A 19,607-nucleotide genomic window follows, 5' to 3' on the forward strand; every position below is an offset into this window, starting at 1 on the left:
GCAACTGCCCTACATTTTCTCGGGTGAAGTTCAGAGGCCACACTGCAAGTGATCAAAGAAGATACCAAATTTTAGAATAATCGAATAAAGTAAGATTCTGCAATCTTTGGCACCTCTTGCTTTTCAGGGGGAAGAATATAACTCGTGAAGATAAACGCTTTATAGCCATTTTTAAAAGAGCTGGTAACTCAAAAGAAACACTTCGGCCACTGCCCTTAAAGCTGTCACTTAAAATATAAAAATAATGAAACTATAGCCGGACCTACGATACATCCGCCCCATTAGAACAGCTATCGTTCCCCAATATTCTTGTTTACTACCTGTGAGCTACAATGAAGACCTTGGAAAACATGAATAGTTTTATCAAATGTGTCTCTTACTTTCTAAATCTGACTCTAATTTCTCAACATGGGGATGATCATTTGAATCACACAATGGTTTCAAAACAGAAGGAGGCCATTCGGCCCTTTGCGTCTGCGACCCTGCACATTATCCCTTTTCAGCTAATGATCCAATTCCCTCTTGAAAGCCTCCATTGAACATGTCTCCACCACACAGTCTCAGGCGATGATCACCGCATGGAAAAAGTTTTTTCCTCATGTCGCCATTGCTTCTTTTGCCAATTCCACTAAATCGGTGGCCTCTGGTTCTCCATTCTTCTAAAAATGGGAACAGTTTCTCCTACGCAGTCCAGACACATCGTGATTTTGAGCACCTTTATCACGTATCCCCTCCATCTTCTCTTCCCCAGCGGAACAGCCCCAACTTCTCAAATCTATCTACCCAACTGAATTCCTCATCCCTGGGACCATTCTGGTGAATTTTGTTTTGCACACCCTCCAATACCTTCACATCCTTCTTAAAATGTGTAACTCAATCTGACTGTCCCAGAAAAGTAACAAAACAACAGCTGCGAATTATTACTGCTATTAAGTTCTTCCAGAGTTATCTTTCCTTCTGCCATTAACTTTACAAGTGCGGGTCATTACCAGTAAAACCGTTTCCTCGACACGTACTTTAACCGTCTTGTCAATTCATTGTTCTTTGACAAAATTGAGCTTTTTGTTTCATACAGACTGACAACAAACTTGATTTGCCGAAAAGGTTCCTTGTAACCTCGAAATAAAAATAAGCTAGTTGTCAGTAATGACCCATACTCGTTTTAAACGTAAATGCGATACCCCTGCAAAGTTCACTGTAGACTGATCTTTCATGCAAGAGGCGAGTTTAATTTTGGAACGGCCAACCTTTGTTTTACGATTTCCAAAAATAACTACCAGTTTCCTGATCACGTTGATTCTGCAATACACCATTACTGCTTTTTCACATGCAACCATTTAAGGTAATTTTAACTCGCGGCGGGGGTAGGGGGTAACAGGCTCGTTGGCATTTTCCACACGAGTAAATATATGGATACTGTTTTTTTCTGTTCTGCCGGGAGGGCTTCAAATCATTCCCCACTTCATTGCGGTGGATGTCCGATTGACGACGTGACCGGAATTCTCCCGTCCCGCCCGCCACGGGAAATGTAGCGGGCGGGCGGGTAGGGGTGCAGGCCACGCAAAAGTCCATTGACCTCAGGCGGGATTCTCCGGTTTGAACGCGAGCGCGGCCGGAGAATCTTCAAAAGAAACCATAACCATCACCGTTGAGGGCAAGTCTGCATGATCTGTCGCGAATACATTAATTCTATTTATTACCTTAAAATTTTCTCTCTGATCAAGCCATTAAAAGGGGTTTATATTTTAAGCTGACCTAATATTGAGACAGCCGGACAGAAGTAAATATTGTTTCCTCGTGGTACCGTCATTTGTCAATGATATGCTTTGTCACCGCTTTGTCACCGTTGCTAAGTTTTAAAAATGTTATAACATTCTACACTTGCAAGTGCATCTCAGAAAAACACTAAAAGTGCATCACTTCCGCTATTACAGAGATGAATTAAAAATAAAATTAAAGCAAAAAATCAACGGTAGCAGAGAGTAACTTTGCTATATTTGTTACAAAGAAAATAATATACATTGCGTTTATTACGTAAAGCTTTTACACGCGATCAAATCGCTAAACGGTGGTGATTACAACAGATAAGTTTGGTTCAATGCTCCCCGCCTCCCACCGGAATCCCTCAAAAATGCCACTTAAGCTGATCAAGTTGCATTCTAAATGCTAAGGATAATCATGAAGAATGTGGATAATTTCATGGGAGAGGATAGACTTGCGAACATAGGATTTAGGAGCTTGCCCTGCTATATGATAAGATCGAGAATTCTGGGAGACCAAGGCGAGAATATGAGAAAATACTACCTTGAAAATAAACAATAAATTGGCTTATGTACATTGGAATAGCAAAATAATAGGACTACAGAAATGTACAACACATAAGCCTTATTACTGAGGATGGAGACATACCTTGATTCGTTGCTGATGTTGTTGAGGTTTTTTGAAAAACTTGTTATTTTTTACATGTGGTGGTGGGGTAAACACAAATGGAGTGGCAAGTTGGCACAGTGGTTAGCATTGCTGCCTCACAATGCCAGGGACCCAAGTTCAATTCCAGCCTCAGTTCACTGTCTGTATGGAGTTTGCACATTCTCCTCGTGTCTGCATGAGTTTCCTCTAGTGCTCCTGTTTCCTCCCACAGTCCGGGAGATGTGCTGGTTAGGGCCATTGGCCATGCTAAATTCTCCCTTAGTGTACCTGAGCAAGTGCCAGAGTGTGGCAACTAGGGCATTTTCACAGTAACTTTATTGCAGTGTTAATGTAAGCCTACTTGTGATACTGATAATAAATAAAAATAAGTGTACTAGGGAGGATATGGAAAATGATTGATGTATTGATAGAAAATTAGTTTCTATAGAAAATAAGTAGAATTAAGGTTAGCAAAACTATAGTCTCTAATAACATTTCCCATAGAGATTGTTCAAAATAAGTGGGTGGCAAATCTTTGATATCTTTTCAACCTTCCTTGAATGTACAATGTGCACCATTGGGAGGGGCAGTGGACAATCTAACAATTCTTCAGAAAGGGAGAGAAGGGTAAACTGTGTGACTGTATGACAGTTAAGTCATGCATCCGTTCTGGATGAACTCAGGCAAAACTTCCAACATTCAGAGTTAAAATGGACAATAACATATCAGCTATCCCACTCAATAGGTTAGGGTATGCAATCAACAGGAGAAACATAACTCCCATTTTGTGCACCCCTGCCCACCCACCCCCACCCCCCCCTTTGAAGATTGGAGTTCCACTATTAGAATCCATCATCCATGATAAAATAGGTAAGCTTAAGTTAACAAATGGGACCTGGCACTAGCTTGTGAAAGGCAAGTTCTGATTTGTAATTTTTGAAGGAGCCCAACTGGATAGAGAAGGCTAATTAAGTCAACTTACTGAACTTGGATAGTTGGAAAATATCCCATGATGTCATAGAAATGGCTTGTTGAAAATAAATGAGACCCAGCGCATAAGAGGCAAGTAGAAAGATGGGTGGTTGACAGAATGGAAGAGTTAGGCTAAAGATTGGGAAAGGTTTGAAAATGGTATATTACCACAGTTGACCACTTTTGTTCCCAATGTATGAAGAGGATTTAGAATTGTGGTAGATGAAACATAGAAATGTAGGAACAGGAGACCATTTGATCACCTGATTCCACCACTAATTAATTTTGAATTTGACATAATTCAAAATGACATCATTATGAATTATGTCAAATTCAAAAGTGACATAATTCCATATAACTTTTTGCTGCATGTTCATATGGTTAACAAAAATCTTTCAATCTTAGTTTTAAAATTATCAATTATGCAATCAAATGCTATATCTAGAAGAGAATTCCAAATTTTGACCAATCTCTGTGTGAAGAAATATTCTCTAATTTCACTCCAGAGATAGCTGACTCTATTGTTAGACTATTTTTCCTAGTTCAAAAGTTTTAAGTTTATTTGTTAGTGTCACAAGAAGGCTTACATTAACACTGCAATGAAGTTACTGTGAAAATCCCCGAGTCACGATACTCTGGTGCATGTTTAGGTACACTGTGGGAGAAATTTGCATGGCCAATGCACCTCCACACAGACAGTGACCCAGGCCAAGAATTAAATCCGGGTCCCTGGCGCTGTGAGGCAGCAGTGCTCACCACTATAACACTGTACTCCATAATCACTAACAAATAGAAGAAATTTCTCCCAATCTTTTGTCCTTATTATTTTGAAAATCTATGTAAATCAATCCCCAACCTTCTAAATCCCAGGATATATAACATGAGTTAATGAATATTTCCTGTTAACTTAACCTCTGGAGTTTTGGGATTATTCTGGCAAATCTATGCTGTACTCTGTCTAAGGGCAATATATCCTTCCTCAGGCCTGGTGCCTAGAGCAATAGTTCCCAACCTTTTATATGTCATTGCACACCTTTATACTATAAAAAGTTTTGAGGCAGGGCTATTTTCTCTGAACTGCCTTCTACCAAAATAATTTTTGTGGATGATTTTCAGCCCTCCTTTGCTGTCAGAGAGAATGTCAATATGGGCAGAAAATCTAGACAGAATTGGGAAGTACGGCTTTCCATGTTTTACTGTGCATGTGTGGATGTCACAAATCTTTCCACTATAATAATACCAAGACTGATAGCTTCAGTTGTTGCTACTGCAAAATCCAGATTATCGGTGTGAAAAATGTGAACAATACAATATAAATGTAAAATCTATATGAAGGAACTATGATTTCCTTAAACACCATAGTTCACAAATAACTTATCCTGTTCATGCAAGATTTAATATTTTGAAATGGTCAGCAACATAAATGTTGACTGTAACTCTGCACAGATGTTGCCTGATTATCTGAGTTTTTCCAGCATTTTTCCTTCTAATGCCAGATTTCCAGCATCAACTGTATTTTGCTTTTGTATTACTATTTTGAGTACTCAAGTAGAATAATAAAATATGAGGGAAAAATGGAATTGAAAAAGAGGAGAAAGCTGAAGCAAGTTCACAAGTTCATAAGATATAAGAGCTGAATTAGGCCATTTGGCCCATCAAGTCTGCTCTGCTATTCAATCATGGCTGGTATGCTCCTCATCCCCAATTTCTTCCCATAACCCTTCAACCCATTATCAATTAAAAATCTCTCTAGCTCTTTCTTAAACTTACTCACTGTCCGAGCATCCAACACACTTTGGGGTAGTGAATTACTGCACAAGACAGAAATTTTAGCACAATGCTAATCTAATATCTAGGCATTAGCTAAACATAACTATAGATACACGATATTAGCATCGTTTCAATATTGTGATTTTCAGAACAGTATATGCCAATTTCTTTCCTCTCACTGCCTTTCTTGCTTGTCCCAGTGTTTGTGTGCATTTTTAGAGTTTTCATTTTTGGTGTGGATGCATGAGCCCTTTGTCTTCAGCTCTGGGTCCCACTGTTCATGCACATGGCCCTGATCAATGTAAAAAAAATCTAAACTGTGCATGTGTGGCTCTTCCCTGGACGATGCATGCGTGGGAGGCCTAAGGTTCATTGGGTATAGGAGTTGTCAACCACAGAGCTGAAGACGAAGGTTAGTTTTAGTTAGTTACATGAATCTTTAATCATTTTGAATCTTATTTTGGGGCACACTTATGGGAGATCTACACGGCACACCAGTGTGCCATGTTATATCAATTGGGAACCTTTGGTCTAGCTGACTCACAGTCATTCAAACATGATTTAATCAGGGTTTTGTAATGCTGAAACATGATTTCTACCATCTTCTATTCTAGTTCTCTAGATATAAAGACCAGTACACCTTTTGGATTATTTTCTGCTCACAGTGTTTCAATGGACTGTGAAACTGGGCTCCAAAGCCTGTTTAAACTGCCATTGTTTCCCATTTTTCCCCCTTAGAAATTACCCTGTTTTATCCTTTTTACATCCAAACTGAATGGCCTCACAATCGTCTAAATTGAAATCAATTTCAAATCAATTTGCCACAGCTTTGTCCATTCGCTGAATCTCTCAGTTTAATGTTCCACCTGCACTGCTTTCAATGCCATCTACCTTTATGCCATTGGCATATATGGATATGTGGCTTTCTATCCCATCATTTAAACTCTTTAGCAAATATGGTGAGTAGTTGTGGAAAATAGTGGGATAATTTGATCGTCTTCAGACTGAACCAGGTAACATTCATGTTGCACATGCCTGGAAATACTGCCCAAGGGACCATTCGAATTTCCTCCTTTAGGTTTCATCTTTAATATTTTGGCTGAGATGCCAATATCTGTTGCACCTCTAGAGTCAGCTTGGCCCCTATTGTGAAATCCAATTTTAGGCCAGCTGTCTCACCAGCAAAGGCCCTCAAGTAAGTGCTAGAGGATGAGGAATAGGAGAAGCCAATTGTAGACAGGCAGCATTCCCTAACAGCCCTGCTCCTGTTTGCAAACTTGAAAGAAAATTTGTTTACATTTTTGGATTTTACCATATATTAAGTTGCATCCGCACCAGCAAAGCCTGAGCAGAGCAGTTTGATTTCCCAGTGGATTTCTAAAATAAATATTAGATTCCCATTAGTACATGCAAGACACACTTACTGTCTGTTTTATATGGCTGCTTGGAGTCTTGAAAAAGGTCTTTACTGATATTTGGTTGGATGTAATTTAGGCAACCTTGGGGCAAACTCAAAATTTGTTGATGACACAAAAGTAAAAGATTCATCAAAGGAGACATGGAGAGTTAGGAAGAATGATGTACAGATGTCAGGTGCAATTTAAAGGGGTTAAGCATGAGATAGTACAAAATGGAAGGATAGACCAGGACTTACGATATATATGAATGACTTAACTTAGATATTTTCCAGAAAGCCACATTGCAGGTAGATATACAAAAAAAACAGTATAATGCTGGGCTTTGCAAATAGACGTTTAAAATAAACAGTGAAAAAGTAATAGTGAATTTCTGAAAACATTGGTTAGGTCATAGTTAGAGTACTGCCTATAGTTCAGCACGCTCTATTGCAGCAAAGGCATTAATGATGTATGAAATATACAGCCTGGATCCCTCAGAATGATACCTGAAAACTAACATTCTCTAAGGATATTTGGGGATTGGGTGGGGATTAAAATTCTGCAGACATTCTTATGCCATTACTTTGGCAGAAAATCAGTTGACATTTTGCAGAAACAATATAAATGGCTCAGACAATTTTATACCAAAGTTTCAGTCAGCAATCCAGAGAACCCTTGTATGCTATCCTACATCCACTAGATCAGGGAACGCTAAGCCAAGAATTTCATAGAATCCCCACTGTGCAAAAGGACGCCATTTGACCCATTGAATCTGCATCAGCCACAATCCCACCTATTCCAGTAACCCCACATATTTACCTTGCTATCCCCCTGAGATAAGGGTCAATTTAGCATAGCCAATCCACCTAACTTGCACATCTTTGGACTGTGGAGGAGACCGGAGCACCCGAAGGAAACCCAAGCGGATGGGGGAGAATGTGCAAAGTTCACATAGACAATGACCCAAGGCTGAAATTGAACCCAGATCCCTGGAGCTGAGAGGCAGCAGTGCTAACCACTGTGCCACTGTGCCACCCAATTTACTCAAGTTTTGTTTACAATTATGGAAACTTTTGATTGAATGATTAAGGAAATTTTATTTTCATTGGGTTGTCTCTCACTGGATTGAGGAGGACATCGATTTAAAATTGTCAGCAAGAGTGCATGGGGAGATGTTTGGAAAACATGTTTTTACAGAGGACTCTTGGAGTTTGGAATGTTTTGCCACAGGAAGTGGTTGGGCGGAGGCCACTATATCTTTTAAGGGGAATTTGGATGAATATCAAAAAGCTGAGGAAGATACAAACCTATGGGAGGAAGAGGGCAATGCGTTTAGAGTTCAGATTATTCCAGCTAAAACCAGTTCAGATGTAATAATCCAAATGTCCTTTCTGTGCAGCAGATCTCCTTGGTTCCACACAACAGTTGAAAAGCTGATTAGTGTTTCATTATGACTGTGTTAAACTATCAGCATTTGGAGGATTGTTATGCTGAGCTAGTAACATAAGAAATTTTCCAAATTTAGCCGACAACCTGTAAAACCTTATTTGGGAGGGTTTTGATGTGTACCTGTAAAGAAAATGGAGAGAAGTAAACATTAAATGTTTTCACCGCGCGCAGACGATTCCAGTCCACTGCTGACAAGCCAATGAACGTTTGCACATTTAGCAAACGTGCTGATTAAAGTGCTTGTAAAAGGCGAAATGTCAAGCAAGAACAGTAATGTGCATGTGTAAAATCCGACTCTCCACAATGTCAATAGCTTAAAGGGAGCGATTAAAAATTCTAGCTGTGAAATGGAACTGTTGTTGGAAACACTCAGAATTGCAACAACTTTGCCAAACTCAAGTTTGCTTAGCAACATGAGGACAGGAGATCCTGTTGTAGTGGCACCACCTCTTCTTCCCGTGGCATGCAATGCGCATGTGTAGGAAGCGACTCCACGCAAGATTTGGGTTCCACAGCTTTTACACAATTGTTCGGAATCTTGTTTTTGTCAGCTTGCACATTTTCAATCGCCAGTCATACATTTTCAGTGCTCGCTGCAATAACGCGTTCGCTTAAAATTGGATTATTCACTTTTGCGTTGCTAAAGATCAAAATGTAATTCTATAGATTGAAACTGCAGACGCGAATTGTATGTAACATAAATGATGTAGAAGCAGCTCTTTTAAATCTGCTAATATGGATTTATTTTATTATGGGGGGGGTGTCTGTAACCCGTATATATTGGGCACGGTTATTCGATTCCCATGTTTAGGTGACACAACATTAGCAGTGGTCTTCTATAATGATACATGGGACTGATAACATGTCACTGACACTGCTTAAGGTGAATACTCATTCCTGGAACCATGGCCGTTAGGTAGAAAACGGCCCTCTCGCCCTTAGGATTTATTAAAGCATGTTTGGCTGAGTGTAAACTATAAACGAGAAACTGATGCAAATAGATATCTAAGTATTGGAGTAATTCATATTAACGGATTTGAGTTATCTCGTTTTCTGAAATATCATGTGCACACTCAAATATATTCATTTGAATAACGGTTGGCAATTAAACCTGATAAAAAGTAATGTCGATTTTCTAAGGAAAATAATGTTATTTTTAGATATTGATAGCAGAAACAAAAACTGCGCCTGCAACCAGCTGAAAATGTTAGTTGTCGATGTTGGGTAATATTTGATTACTGATGTCTACAAATAAATGTCCTTAGAGGACCTTAACTTCAGGGGTAGAATTTGCAAAGGTCGCCATAACGATTATGAAACATGTGGCACCGAGATAATGCATTTCAGATAAATCCAAATTTGAAATTGTCAGCACGTATTATTTAGCGCCTTCAATATTCACCTTTTCTGTTGCTTTTGTTTCCCCTGCGAAAATTTATTTATACTCTCGCACAAATTGGAGGCATTCCGTTGCAGAGATGAGTGATTTCATGTTTTTTAGGATTAAATACAGCGCAGGCCAACCGAGAAAAGGGGGAAGCTAATACTTAATTGTAAAATACAGAATGGCTGCGTTTCCAAAGTGGGGTTAACGAGATGGTCAAGAGTCAGTGTGCCGTATTTTGTGTGGGAATAGCTGCCTGGCACTTTTTAAGGTAATTTACTTAACAGGAAATGAGTTGGTCCCAGAAGAGAGAGCAAACGAGGAGAGTTAAAGTAGCCAGCGTGATAAATGACGCTTTCATTTAAGGATCTCTAGAGCTCGTTTAAGTCTAATTTTCCGTATTAGCCCCTGTTGAGCTATTAATACAGTACTCAGGGACCGTGGCTCCTGTCTGAGCAGAGACATTACAGCTAACATTAAAACACATTCTTGATTTCAATATGTAGATAATGGGAGGTGTTTTAAATGTTTCTGCTAATATAAATTGACAGAGGGAGGCAAATATGATTTGCAGGAGCTTGGTCAATGAGCAATCAATAAACTGAAAATGGTGGTGCTGTGTTACATTAGCCAGATTTTAAAAAAAAACAAACAAAGCAATGGGAGAAAGCACTCACAAACAGAACCTTGAATAGTATTTTTTTTAATATCGGGTTATCTTAGTGGCCAAGCCAGTGCTTATAATGACTATTGCAGTTATTGAAATATTTGCACATTTTTACATTTGGCCAACTGGGGCACTTAACAAATCGACAGATGAATGGATAGAGGCACTGTATTGTGTATTCATAATGTGATCATCAGCATTGCTACTCGAAGAAGAACGGAAACAAGTAGCTTAAAACTTCTGTCTATTTTTTTTTAAAGAAAGCTTCATTTTAGGTTAAACATTAGCTATATCAATAGCCGAACGCACTTACCCATTGACAGATATCTCTGGGACCTACTGTCAAATTAGACCTACACATAGTGAGGTAATTTAATATACATTCACATACAAAACACGATACATATTAATACTAAGTTTTGCTGTGGATAAAGGACATTCTTGGTTACTAACTAAGGAAATGTCAATTGCAAAGGCAGCTCTGGACGTGTGGATAAGTCCTGATAATCGCTGACGAGAGATAACTGAATTAGGATTGCTGTTGAATAGAAACGAATGTCTTAGTATACTGTATTGTTTGCAGTCAGAATTAATCACGGATTAGGTTAACTACATTAAATGTGTGCCCATTCAAGGTTATTATTAATGCATTAACTTCCATAACAATTGCATGTACACTTGCAACATATTTACACATTGCATTACGAAATCACACTGAAGATGTGAGGCTGAACATTCTGAACACGTAAGGAATTGAAGGCTTCAAGCTGCGTTTTTGTCACGGTCCATTGGTTTGCGATTTCCTCTAGTCGTTTGAACGCTATCAAGTTCGTTGCAGAATTATGTTTCAAAGCACAATCTGTTCATAATTATTAACAAATGAAGCAAGTATTATTTTCCATATTGATGATCTGTAAAAGAAATTAACATGAAAATATGCCTTCGAGATATTCTAGGGCTAAATTAGCAAAGTGATATTACAAGACTTTAATAAATATGGTTGAAAGTACTGAAAGGAGCTACTGCTCCAGTGGTTTGTTTTGCACTGCATCCTGTAAACTGTTGGGCGGATGGTGTTTAGTAACTAGGCAATATCTATACTTGCGTATGTACTGATCCAGTATCGCTCATTCCTTCCGTGAAACATCAAAAACGGCAAGACATACACAGTCAGATAGACAAACAGATTATTTAGGCTATGAATCTATGTTCGGGCATATATACATGTAGATATATATCTATATATCTATATATGGGCGCGTTTACTGCCCAGTTAATGACAACTTCTATTCTCATGGCTCATGGTTGCGGGATATTGCAGTTAGAGGTGACTCAGATTGCTCTCAGCAACACATTTTTCAGACCCTTCAGCACATTGAAAATTCAGACCCGTGGCCCATACTTTTCACTTCTAATATTGGAATAGCTTATTGGAAGCACTAAGACTAACATACTCATGCATAAAAAGTCGACGTTAAAACGTTAGTTAAAGTAAGGTATATATTTTAGAGACTCAGAGCCGATAAAGTAACCGTCGCGAATTTGCATCTCAGCAGTAATATTCTCAATTATTTTAGCAAGCTTGCAAATCATTTGGTAGCTTCAGGATTGTCTGCAGATCCAATTGAGTTAGTTATCACTAGCTTATACAGATTCACTTGTGTTGTTTCAAGTGGGATTTTAACGCGGCGTGGCCGAAGATCTAAGCATTCTCGACAAAGCAGACGGATAATTGACAATTGTATGAATTATATTTCGCAACACACCGTAAATCCAACAAAATAGGAGGTGCAATGGAATGCAACAATAAGCACACATCTTCCACTAGTGGTCAAAGGCTCTTCTGAAGTGTGCCTTAAATGTTGTCAAATTTCGTGCATCTTTTTTCTTAAGAGTGCTCATATATTCCCCCCCCCCCCCCACTTGAAAACTGAAAGAGAAGCAAATTATATTTAACTAGCTCGATTTCCTGTGCCGAGGTTATTTGACGAGGTGCATGTACACTGTCCTTCATCTGGGCAGGAGGGGGGAGGACGGCTGAGAGGAAATTTTCGACGTAACACGTTGATAAATGGGTGGACCTAGTGATCGTACGTCATTGCAATATTGCAATCGGATTGAAATAAGAAAGAGTGAACAAGAAAGGTTTGCAAAGTGGACATGAGGGCAAAATACAGTGTATTCTGGAGACCTGACATTGAAAAAAAAGATTACCGGAACAGAGTCAGCAGGTCTGGCAGTAGAAACAGGGTTAAACTTTTGAGTCCGATGAGACTCTCCCTCTCTGTTTCTCTCAAAACTCTGTTGTGTATTTCTTTCTCCACAGATGCTGCCGGACCTGTTAAGTTTTTTTTTTACCACTTTCTATTTTTTATTTGCGAAATGGACAATTCGTTAGTCATATTTCAGTGTAATTTAACAAAAGCATGAACTCGTAACGAAATTGCAACCGCAGATTTTTCATCAGCTCGTCTGAAAGTTTAAACTTGCTGTCCCTAGCAGCTGGCGCAGTAGCCAAACAGGAATTGTTTTTTTTCATCCCCAATTCCAGTGAGAATCCTAATGGAATTCGGTAATACACTCTCGAACACAATTGGCACTTTTCAATTGAAACTGATGAAATAAAAGTCGGTGGTTTCCTTCTGAACTGGGCGGACAATTAACTACATTACAAATGTGTTAGTGACAGCATTTCTAGTTCACAAGCCAAATTTCAACATTATTTGGAAACAGACGCGGCTTTCGAGTCCATCTGGGTTTCATCAAAACGCTCACAGATCTGGAAAGAACGCACTCGCCAGCTTGTTACCAAAAAAACTTTACCTGAAGTGGAAATTGATACGTGACCTGAGCGTGGGAACTGCAGATTCATCGAATAATAAGCACACTTTGCCTTTAATTAATTAATAAATGATATTTTCAGTTTTCAAACTAAACACCTTGGGTGATCCGCAGTAAGCAAGCCTAGGTTAAATATCAAAAAGGGGATTTACAATGTATGTATCACTACAATGCAGAAGGAGGCCATTTGGCCCATCGAGTGCGCACCTGACTCTCCAAAAAAGCATCTTACCCAGACCCAATCCCCATATTTATCGTAACTAACCTTCGCACATTGGGGTACTAAGGGGCAATTGAGCATGGCCAATCCACCTAACCTGCACATCTTTGGACTGTTGGACGGAACCAGAGCATCCGCAGCAAACCCAGGCCGACACGGGGAGAATGCGCAAACTCCACATAGGCAGTGACCCAAGGCCGGAATCGAACCCGGGTGCCTGGCGCTCTAAGTCAGCAATGCTGGCCACTGTGCGACCTTTCCGCCCCTGAAGTCATCCAATTTAACCTTTTCCTCTTTTACTAAATCCGATCTAATTCTCTGGCATCTTCCCGAATAAGCTCTTCTGGTAGACAGTGAACGCTGACGGCATTATTGCAGAAATGCTCCCCAAGGAGTTACTGAACCCCACCAGGTGAAGGGAGTAAATGAGGGACACCACCGCTGACCAGCTGGGGGTTTGAGTTCAGTTCCCTATACTGTTGGGTTACAGTGATTCCAACCATCCAGTTTTGCCACTCACGTCATTGCAATTATATAAACGAGGAAGAACGAGAAAAGAAATTAAAATGCTCAAAATGTTTATAATTATTTGCATACCTTGGAAGGGATCTGTTGGGGAGGATTGCTCGAAGTCAGTCAACAAGTGAGTGATTTAACGCAGGTTGAAAGCCCATGACCATAGTTGGCTCTGGTTTTTATATTTTCCTCGTTTATTGGCTAACTAATTTAAGTCACAAATGCTTAAAGTAAACATATTGTGGACAAAATGGCACACTTCCCTGAAGTTGAAAGTCGAGGTTTTATGCATCATTTAGGATTTTTGAGTGAGAGACGCAAAAATCAATTTGATAAATGTGCAAAACGCAGTAAGATGCCATTAAAGTAATTCCGAACCCAATACATGTTTATGTTGCACATAAATTCACACCGAAATATACCGTATTCCCATTACTCTGCATTCGTGAATTTTTGACTGTCGTTTATTTGTTTGATCGGTAGCAAAATGTTTTGAGGGGATTAAGGAGATAAGTCGGGGACATCAAAGTATTTTGTTAGCCTCGGCGTATTAGCTTGTGCTAATGGGCTGCTGTCGTATTTTAATGTGCATCGGAAGCGATCACATGCAACAATTATCTAGTTGTCACCAATAGTGTTAATAACACACTATTTTTCTCCTTTTTATTTTAAATTGGATAATTCTTAAATTATAGAAATGATACATATGGGGACTCACCATCTGTCATAGCCCCAGTCAAGTCAACTATAATTAATAATGCATTTCAAATGAACATTCTTTTTTTTAACAACCGATTCCATTCCAGCCTTTGTAGCAGCTGAAGATTCCAGCCAACTAACCCTTTTGAAATGATTTGAACTTCCTTGACAAATATTCAGAAGAAATGCAGTGCAAGCGTTCAGTAGACATCTTTCAATTCCGTTAATCTCTGGAACCTTTTTATTATTTTATCAGGTTTTGTTTCCCAATTTGGAAACCTAGAATTCCCCATGAACATTATAATTTTACAGTCTACATGATTTATCCCGTCTAACGTAACAGAGAAGAGTTTATGTAGAATCCAATGTCGATTAAAGCACGCTCCAGGCAATGCCCCAATGTTTTTTTGGAAGAGATTGGAAACTATCCAGAAATATGAATATACATTTTCTCACAATTTCAGTTCATTACTGGAGCACAGATCCATTCCCCATGGAACCGACTAGCTTTACTTTTATGTGCTAATTATACAAACATTTGTTCGCCGAAAATATGTTGCAATCGAACCCATACAGACCCATTGGGCCGAATGACACTTTGGGTTTTAAATGTTAATGATGTTATATTCAGTGTCAGATGGTACCCGTGTTTAGACGGACGCAGTGCTGACTTCTACTGTTGTGTCTTTTCCTTCCAGTCCCCCTTCCTCAGAAGAATATCACCTCTCTGATGATGAATAAAGACAATCTACTGGGTGGAATTGCTAACCATAACGAGGTATTCTGTTCGGTGCCAGGACGCTTATCCTTGTTGAGCTCTACGTCCAAGTACAAGGTGACTGTGGGAGAAGTCCAGAGGCGTCTATCCCCACCAGAATGTCTGAACGCATCATTGTTGGGGGGAGTGCTGAGAAGGTAAGTCACACACACACATAGAAACCAATCTTTTACAATGAATCACTTGGAAATGTGCAGAAAAACATTCGGCACATTTGCTGCACCGCGCAAAATGCGTTGGATTTGTATGTCTAACGGCATGTCGCAAGTTTTGTCCATCTACCCATCCATCAGACGTGTGGAACTCGAGCATTTTTTTTAACATACCATAATATTACAGTCAATATATTCATATTCACCCTTCTGTTTGTCCTTTCTCAGAGCTATAGAACATAACATTAGTAATCATTAAAACACAAATCTGGATGTCAGTGGACATGTAAGAGTACAGCTATGCCAAAACCTCCTGTCTGAAACTCGTATGTGTAGCGTGTATACTCAGTGGCAGATCTGAGGAATACTCTCCGCTGCATCACGCAATGGGACAGTCACAAAGCATCCATAGGTAAGGATGTTTGAACACAGGTGATCCTCCCATGCTTCGTTTTGTTAAAATAAACAACGAGGCCATTGATCAGAATATCAACTTCCTCGCAATGTGGACAACACCTGGAATATTGCGCACAGCGCTGGTCTCCTTATTTAAGGAAAGATGTAAGTGTGTTAGGAACTGTTCAGGGAAGGTTTACCAGACTAATACCTGGAATGGGCAGGTTGTCTTATGACAAGGCTGGAGTTTAGAAGAGGCTTGATGGAAACCTTTCGATCCTGAGAGGTTTCGACAGGGTGGATGTGGAAAGGATGCCTCCTCTTGTGGGAGAATTTAGAACTAGGAGTCACTGTTTAAAAATAAGAGGTCACCCATTGAAGATAGGAGGAGATATATTTCCTTTCATAGAGCCTTTGGAACGCTCTTCCTCAAAAGGCAGTGGAAGCAGAGTGTTTGAATATTTTTAAGGCAGAACTGAATGAATTATTGATAAGCAAAGGTGTGGCACGTCATGGGGGAAGGCAGGAATGTAGAATTGAGACTACAGTCAGATCAGCCATTATCTTATGGATTGGGGAGAAGGCTTGAAGGATCAAATGGCCTACTCCTGGTCCAAATTGGTATGTTTCTACAACAAAAAATGAAAATAAACCTGACCTCACCCACAATATATTTTACTCTTCTGAAGACTGCAGGCAAGAATTTCACTTATTTCATCACACTAAACTGATTGTAAATAAAATCTTTGGAAGTGCTTTTATTCCACAAAACTTATTGGATAGGGGAATGTCCAGACACTTCCACCGTCATATCAATGGACATTCAAAAGTATCAGCAACAGTTTAGTTTTATCCATGACTGTACCCTGAAGTTGCAGTACCCTGAGTGCAGTACCCCAAGCTGCAGAACCCTAACCTGCAATATCCTGAACTATAATACCCTGAGCTACAATACCTGAGCTGTAAAATCCTGAGCTGCAATACCTTGAGTGCAGTACCTTAAGCTGCAATACCCTGAGCTGCAGCACTGAGCTGTAATATCCCGAGTTGCAATAAACTGAGCTGCAATACCCTGAGCTGCAATGTCCTGGGCTGCAGTACCCTGAGCTGCAATATCCTGAGCTGTAATACCCTGAGCTGTAATATCCTGAGCTGCAATACCCTGAGCTGCAATACTCTGAGCTCCGATGCCCTGAGCTGCAGCACTGAGCTGTAATACCCTAAGCTGCAATATCCAGAGCTGCAGTACCCTGAGCTGCAATGTCCTGAACTGCAGTACTCTGAGCTGCAATGCCCTGAGCTGCAGCACCCTGAACTGTAATATCCTGAGCTGTAATACCCTGAGCTACAATAACCTGGCTGCAATGACCTGAGCTGCAGCAGCCTGAGCTGTAATATCCTGAGTTGTTATACCCTAAGCTGCAATAGTCTGAGCTGCAATACCCTGAGCTGTAATATCATGAGCTGCAGTACACTGAGCTGCAATACCCTGAGCTGTAATACCCTGAGCTGCAGTACACCGAGCTGCAGTACCCTGAGCTGCAGCACTCTGAACTGCAATACCTGAGCGGTAATACCCTGAGCTGTAATAGCCTGAGCTGCAGTACTGCGAGCTGCAATACCCTGAGCTGCAGCACCCTGAGCTGCACTTCCCTGAGCTGTAATACCCTGAGCTGTAATACCCTAAGCTGTAATAACCTGAGCTACAGTACCCTGAGCTTCAGCACTCTGAGCTGCAATACCCTGAGCTGTAATACCCTGAGCTGTAATATCCTGAGCTGTAATAGCCTGAGCTGCAGTAACCTGAGCTGCACTAACCTGAGCTGCAGTACTTTGAGCTGTAATACCCTGAGCTGTAATACCCTGATCTGTAATACCCTGAACTTGTGAAGAGGAAGAAGGAGACTTATGTCAAGATGAGACATGAAGGCTCAGTTAGGGCGCTTGAGAGTTGCAAGTTTGCCAAGAAGGACCTAAAGAGAGTGCTTAGAAGAGCCAGGGGGGTACAGTCTTTGGCAGATAGGATCAAGGAAAATCCTAATACTTTCTATAGGTATGTCAGGAATAAAAGAATGATGAGGGTAAGATTAAGGCCAGTCAAGGATAGTAGTGGGAAGTTGTGCGTGGAGTCCGAAGAGATAGGAGAGATGCTAAATGAATATTTTTCATCAGTATTCACTTAGGAAAAAGACAATGTTATCGAGGAGAATACTGAGATACAGGCTATTAGACTAGATGGGATTGAGGTTCATAAGGAGGAGATCTGGAAAGTATGAAAATAGATAAGTCCCCTCGGCCGGATGTGATTTATCCTAGGATTCTCTGGGAGGCTAGGGAGAAGATTGCAGAGCCTTTGGCTTTGATCTTTAGGTCGTCACTGTCTGCAGGGATAGTGCCAGAAGACTGGAAGATAGCAAATGTTGCCCCCTTGTTCAAGAAGGGGAGTAGCGACAACCCTGGTAATTATAGACCAGTGAGCCTTACTTCTGTTGTGGGCAAAGTTTTGGAAAGAATTATAAGAGATAGGATTTATAACCGTCTAGAAAGGAATAATTTGATTAGGGATAGTTTTGTGAAGGGTACGTCGTGCCTCACAAACATTATTGAGTTCTTTGAGAAGGTGACCAAAGAGGTGGATGAGGATAAAGCAGTTGTTGTGGTGTACACGGATTTTAGTAAAATGTTTGATAAGTTTTCCCATGGTAGGCTATTGGAGAAAATACGGAAGCATGGGATTGAGGGTGATGTAGTGGTTTGGATTCGTAATGGGCTAGCTGCAAGAAGGTAGCGGTTGATGAGAAATGTTCATCCTGGAGTTCATTTACTAGAAGTATGCTGCAAAGATCTGTTTTGGGGCCACTGCTGTTTGTCATTTTTATAAATAACCTGGATGAGGGCGTAGAAGGATGGGTTAGCAAGTTTCGGATGACACTAATGTTGGTGGAGTTGTGGGCAGTGCGGAAGGATGGCACAGGTTACAGAGGGACATAGATAAGCTGCAGAGCTGGGCTGAGAGATGGCAAATGGAGTTTAATGCAGAAAAGTGTGAAGGGATTCACTTTGGAAGGAGTAACATGAATACAGAGTACTGGGCTAATGGTATGTTACTTGGTAGTGTGGTTGAGCAGAGAGATCTCGGTGTCCATGTGCATAGATTCCTGAAAGTTGGCACCCAAGTTGATAGGGTTGTTAAGAAGGCATATGGTGTGTTAACTTTTCTTGGTCGAGGGATTGAGTTTAGGAGCCATGAGGTCATGTTGCAGCTGTACAAAACTCTGGTGCGGCTGCACTTGGAGTATTGCATACAGTTCTGGTCACCGCATTATAGGAAGGGTGTGGAAGCATTGGAAAGGGTGCAGAGGAGATTTACCAGGATGTTGCCTGGTATGGTGGGAAGGTCTTATGAGGAAAGGCTGAGGGACTTGAGGCTGTTTTTGTTAGAAAGACGGTTAAGAGGTGACTTAATAGAGGCATATAAGATGATCAGAGGATTCGGTAGAGTGGATAGTGAGAGCCTTTTTCCTCGGATGGAGATGGCTAGCACGAGGGGACATAGCTTTAAATTGAGGGCTGATAGATATAGGACAGATGTCAGAGAGTAGTAAGGGCATGGAATGCTCTGCCTGCAGCAGTAGTGGACTCGCCAACATTAAGGGCATTTAAATGGTCATTGGATAAACATATGGATAATATTGGAATAGTGTAGGTTAGATGGACATTAGATTGGTTTCACAGGTTGGCACAACATCGAGGGCCAAAGGGCCTGTTCTGCATTGTAATGTTCTATGTTTTATGAGCTGCAATACCCTGAGCTGTAATACGCTGAGTTGTAATACTCTGACCTGTAATGCTCTGAGCTGCAGCAACCTGAGCTGTAATACCCTGAGGTTCAGCACTCTGAACTGCAATACCTTGAGCTGCAATACCCTGAGCTGCAGCACCCTGAGCTGCAATACC

At 40.5% G+C, this 19,607-nt stretch overlaps 1 protein-coding gene across 2 annotated transcripts in view; it reads left to right on the forward strand.

Annotated features, from left to right (window-relative positions):
• Positions 1-19,607, forward strand: part of tfap2b (transcription factor AP-2 beta) — a 49,850-nt gene that overhangs the window by 15,430 nt on the left and 14,813 nt on the right. For both annotated transcript variants that reach the window (XM_080192689.1, XM_080192690.1), the window contains exon 4: positions 15,023-15,239. In XM_080192689.1, the coding sequence (XP_080048815.1) occupies positions 15,023-15,239 (217 nt within the window). The remainder of the gene's footprint in view (positions 1-15,022; positions 15,240-19,607) is intronic.

This window comes from Carcharhinus amblyrhynchos, chromosome 7, assembly GCF_965287045.1.
Source record: "Carcharhinus amblyrhynchos chromosome 7, sCarAmb.v2.hapA, whole genome shotgun sequence".
Taxonomy (NCBI): Eukaryota; Metazoa; Chordata; class Chondrichthyes; order Carcharhiniformes; family Carcharhinidae; genus Carcharhinus; species Carcharhinus amblyrhynchos.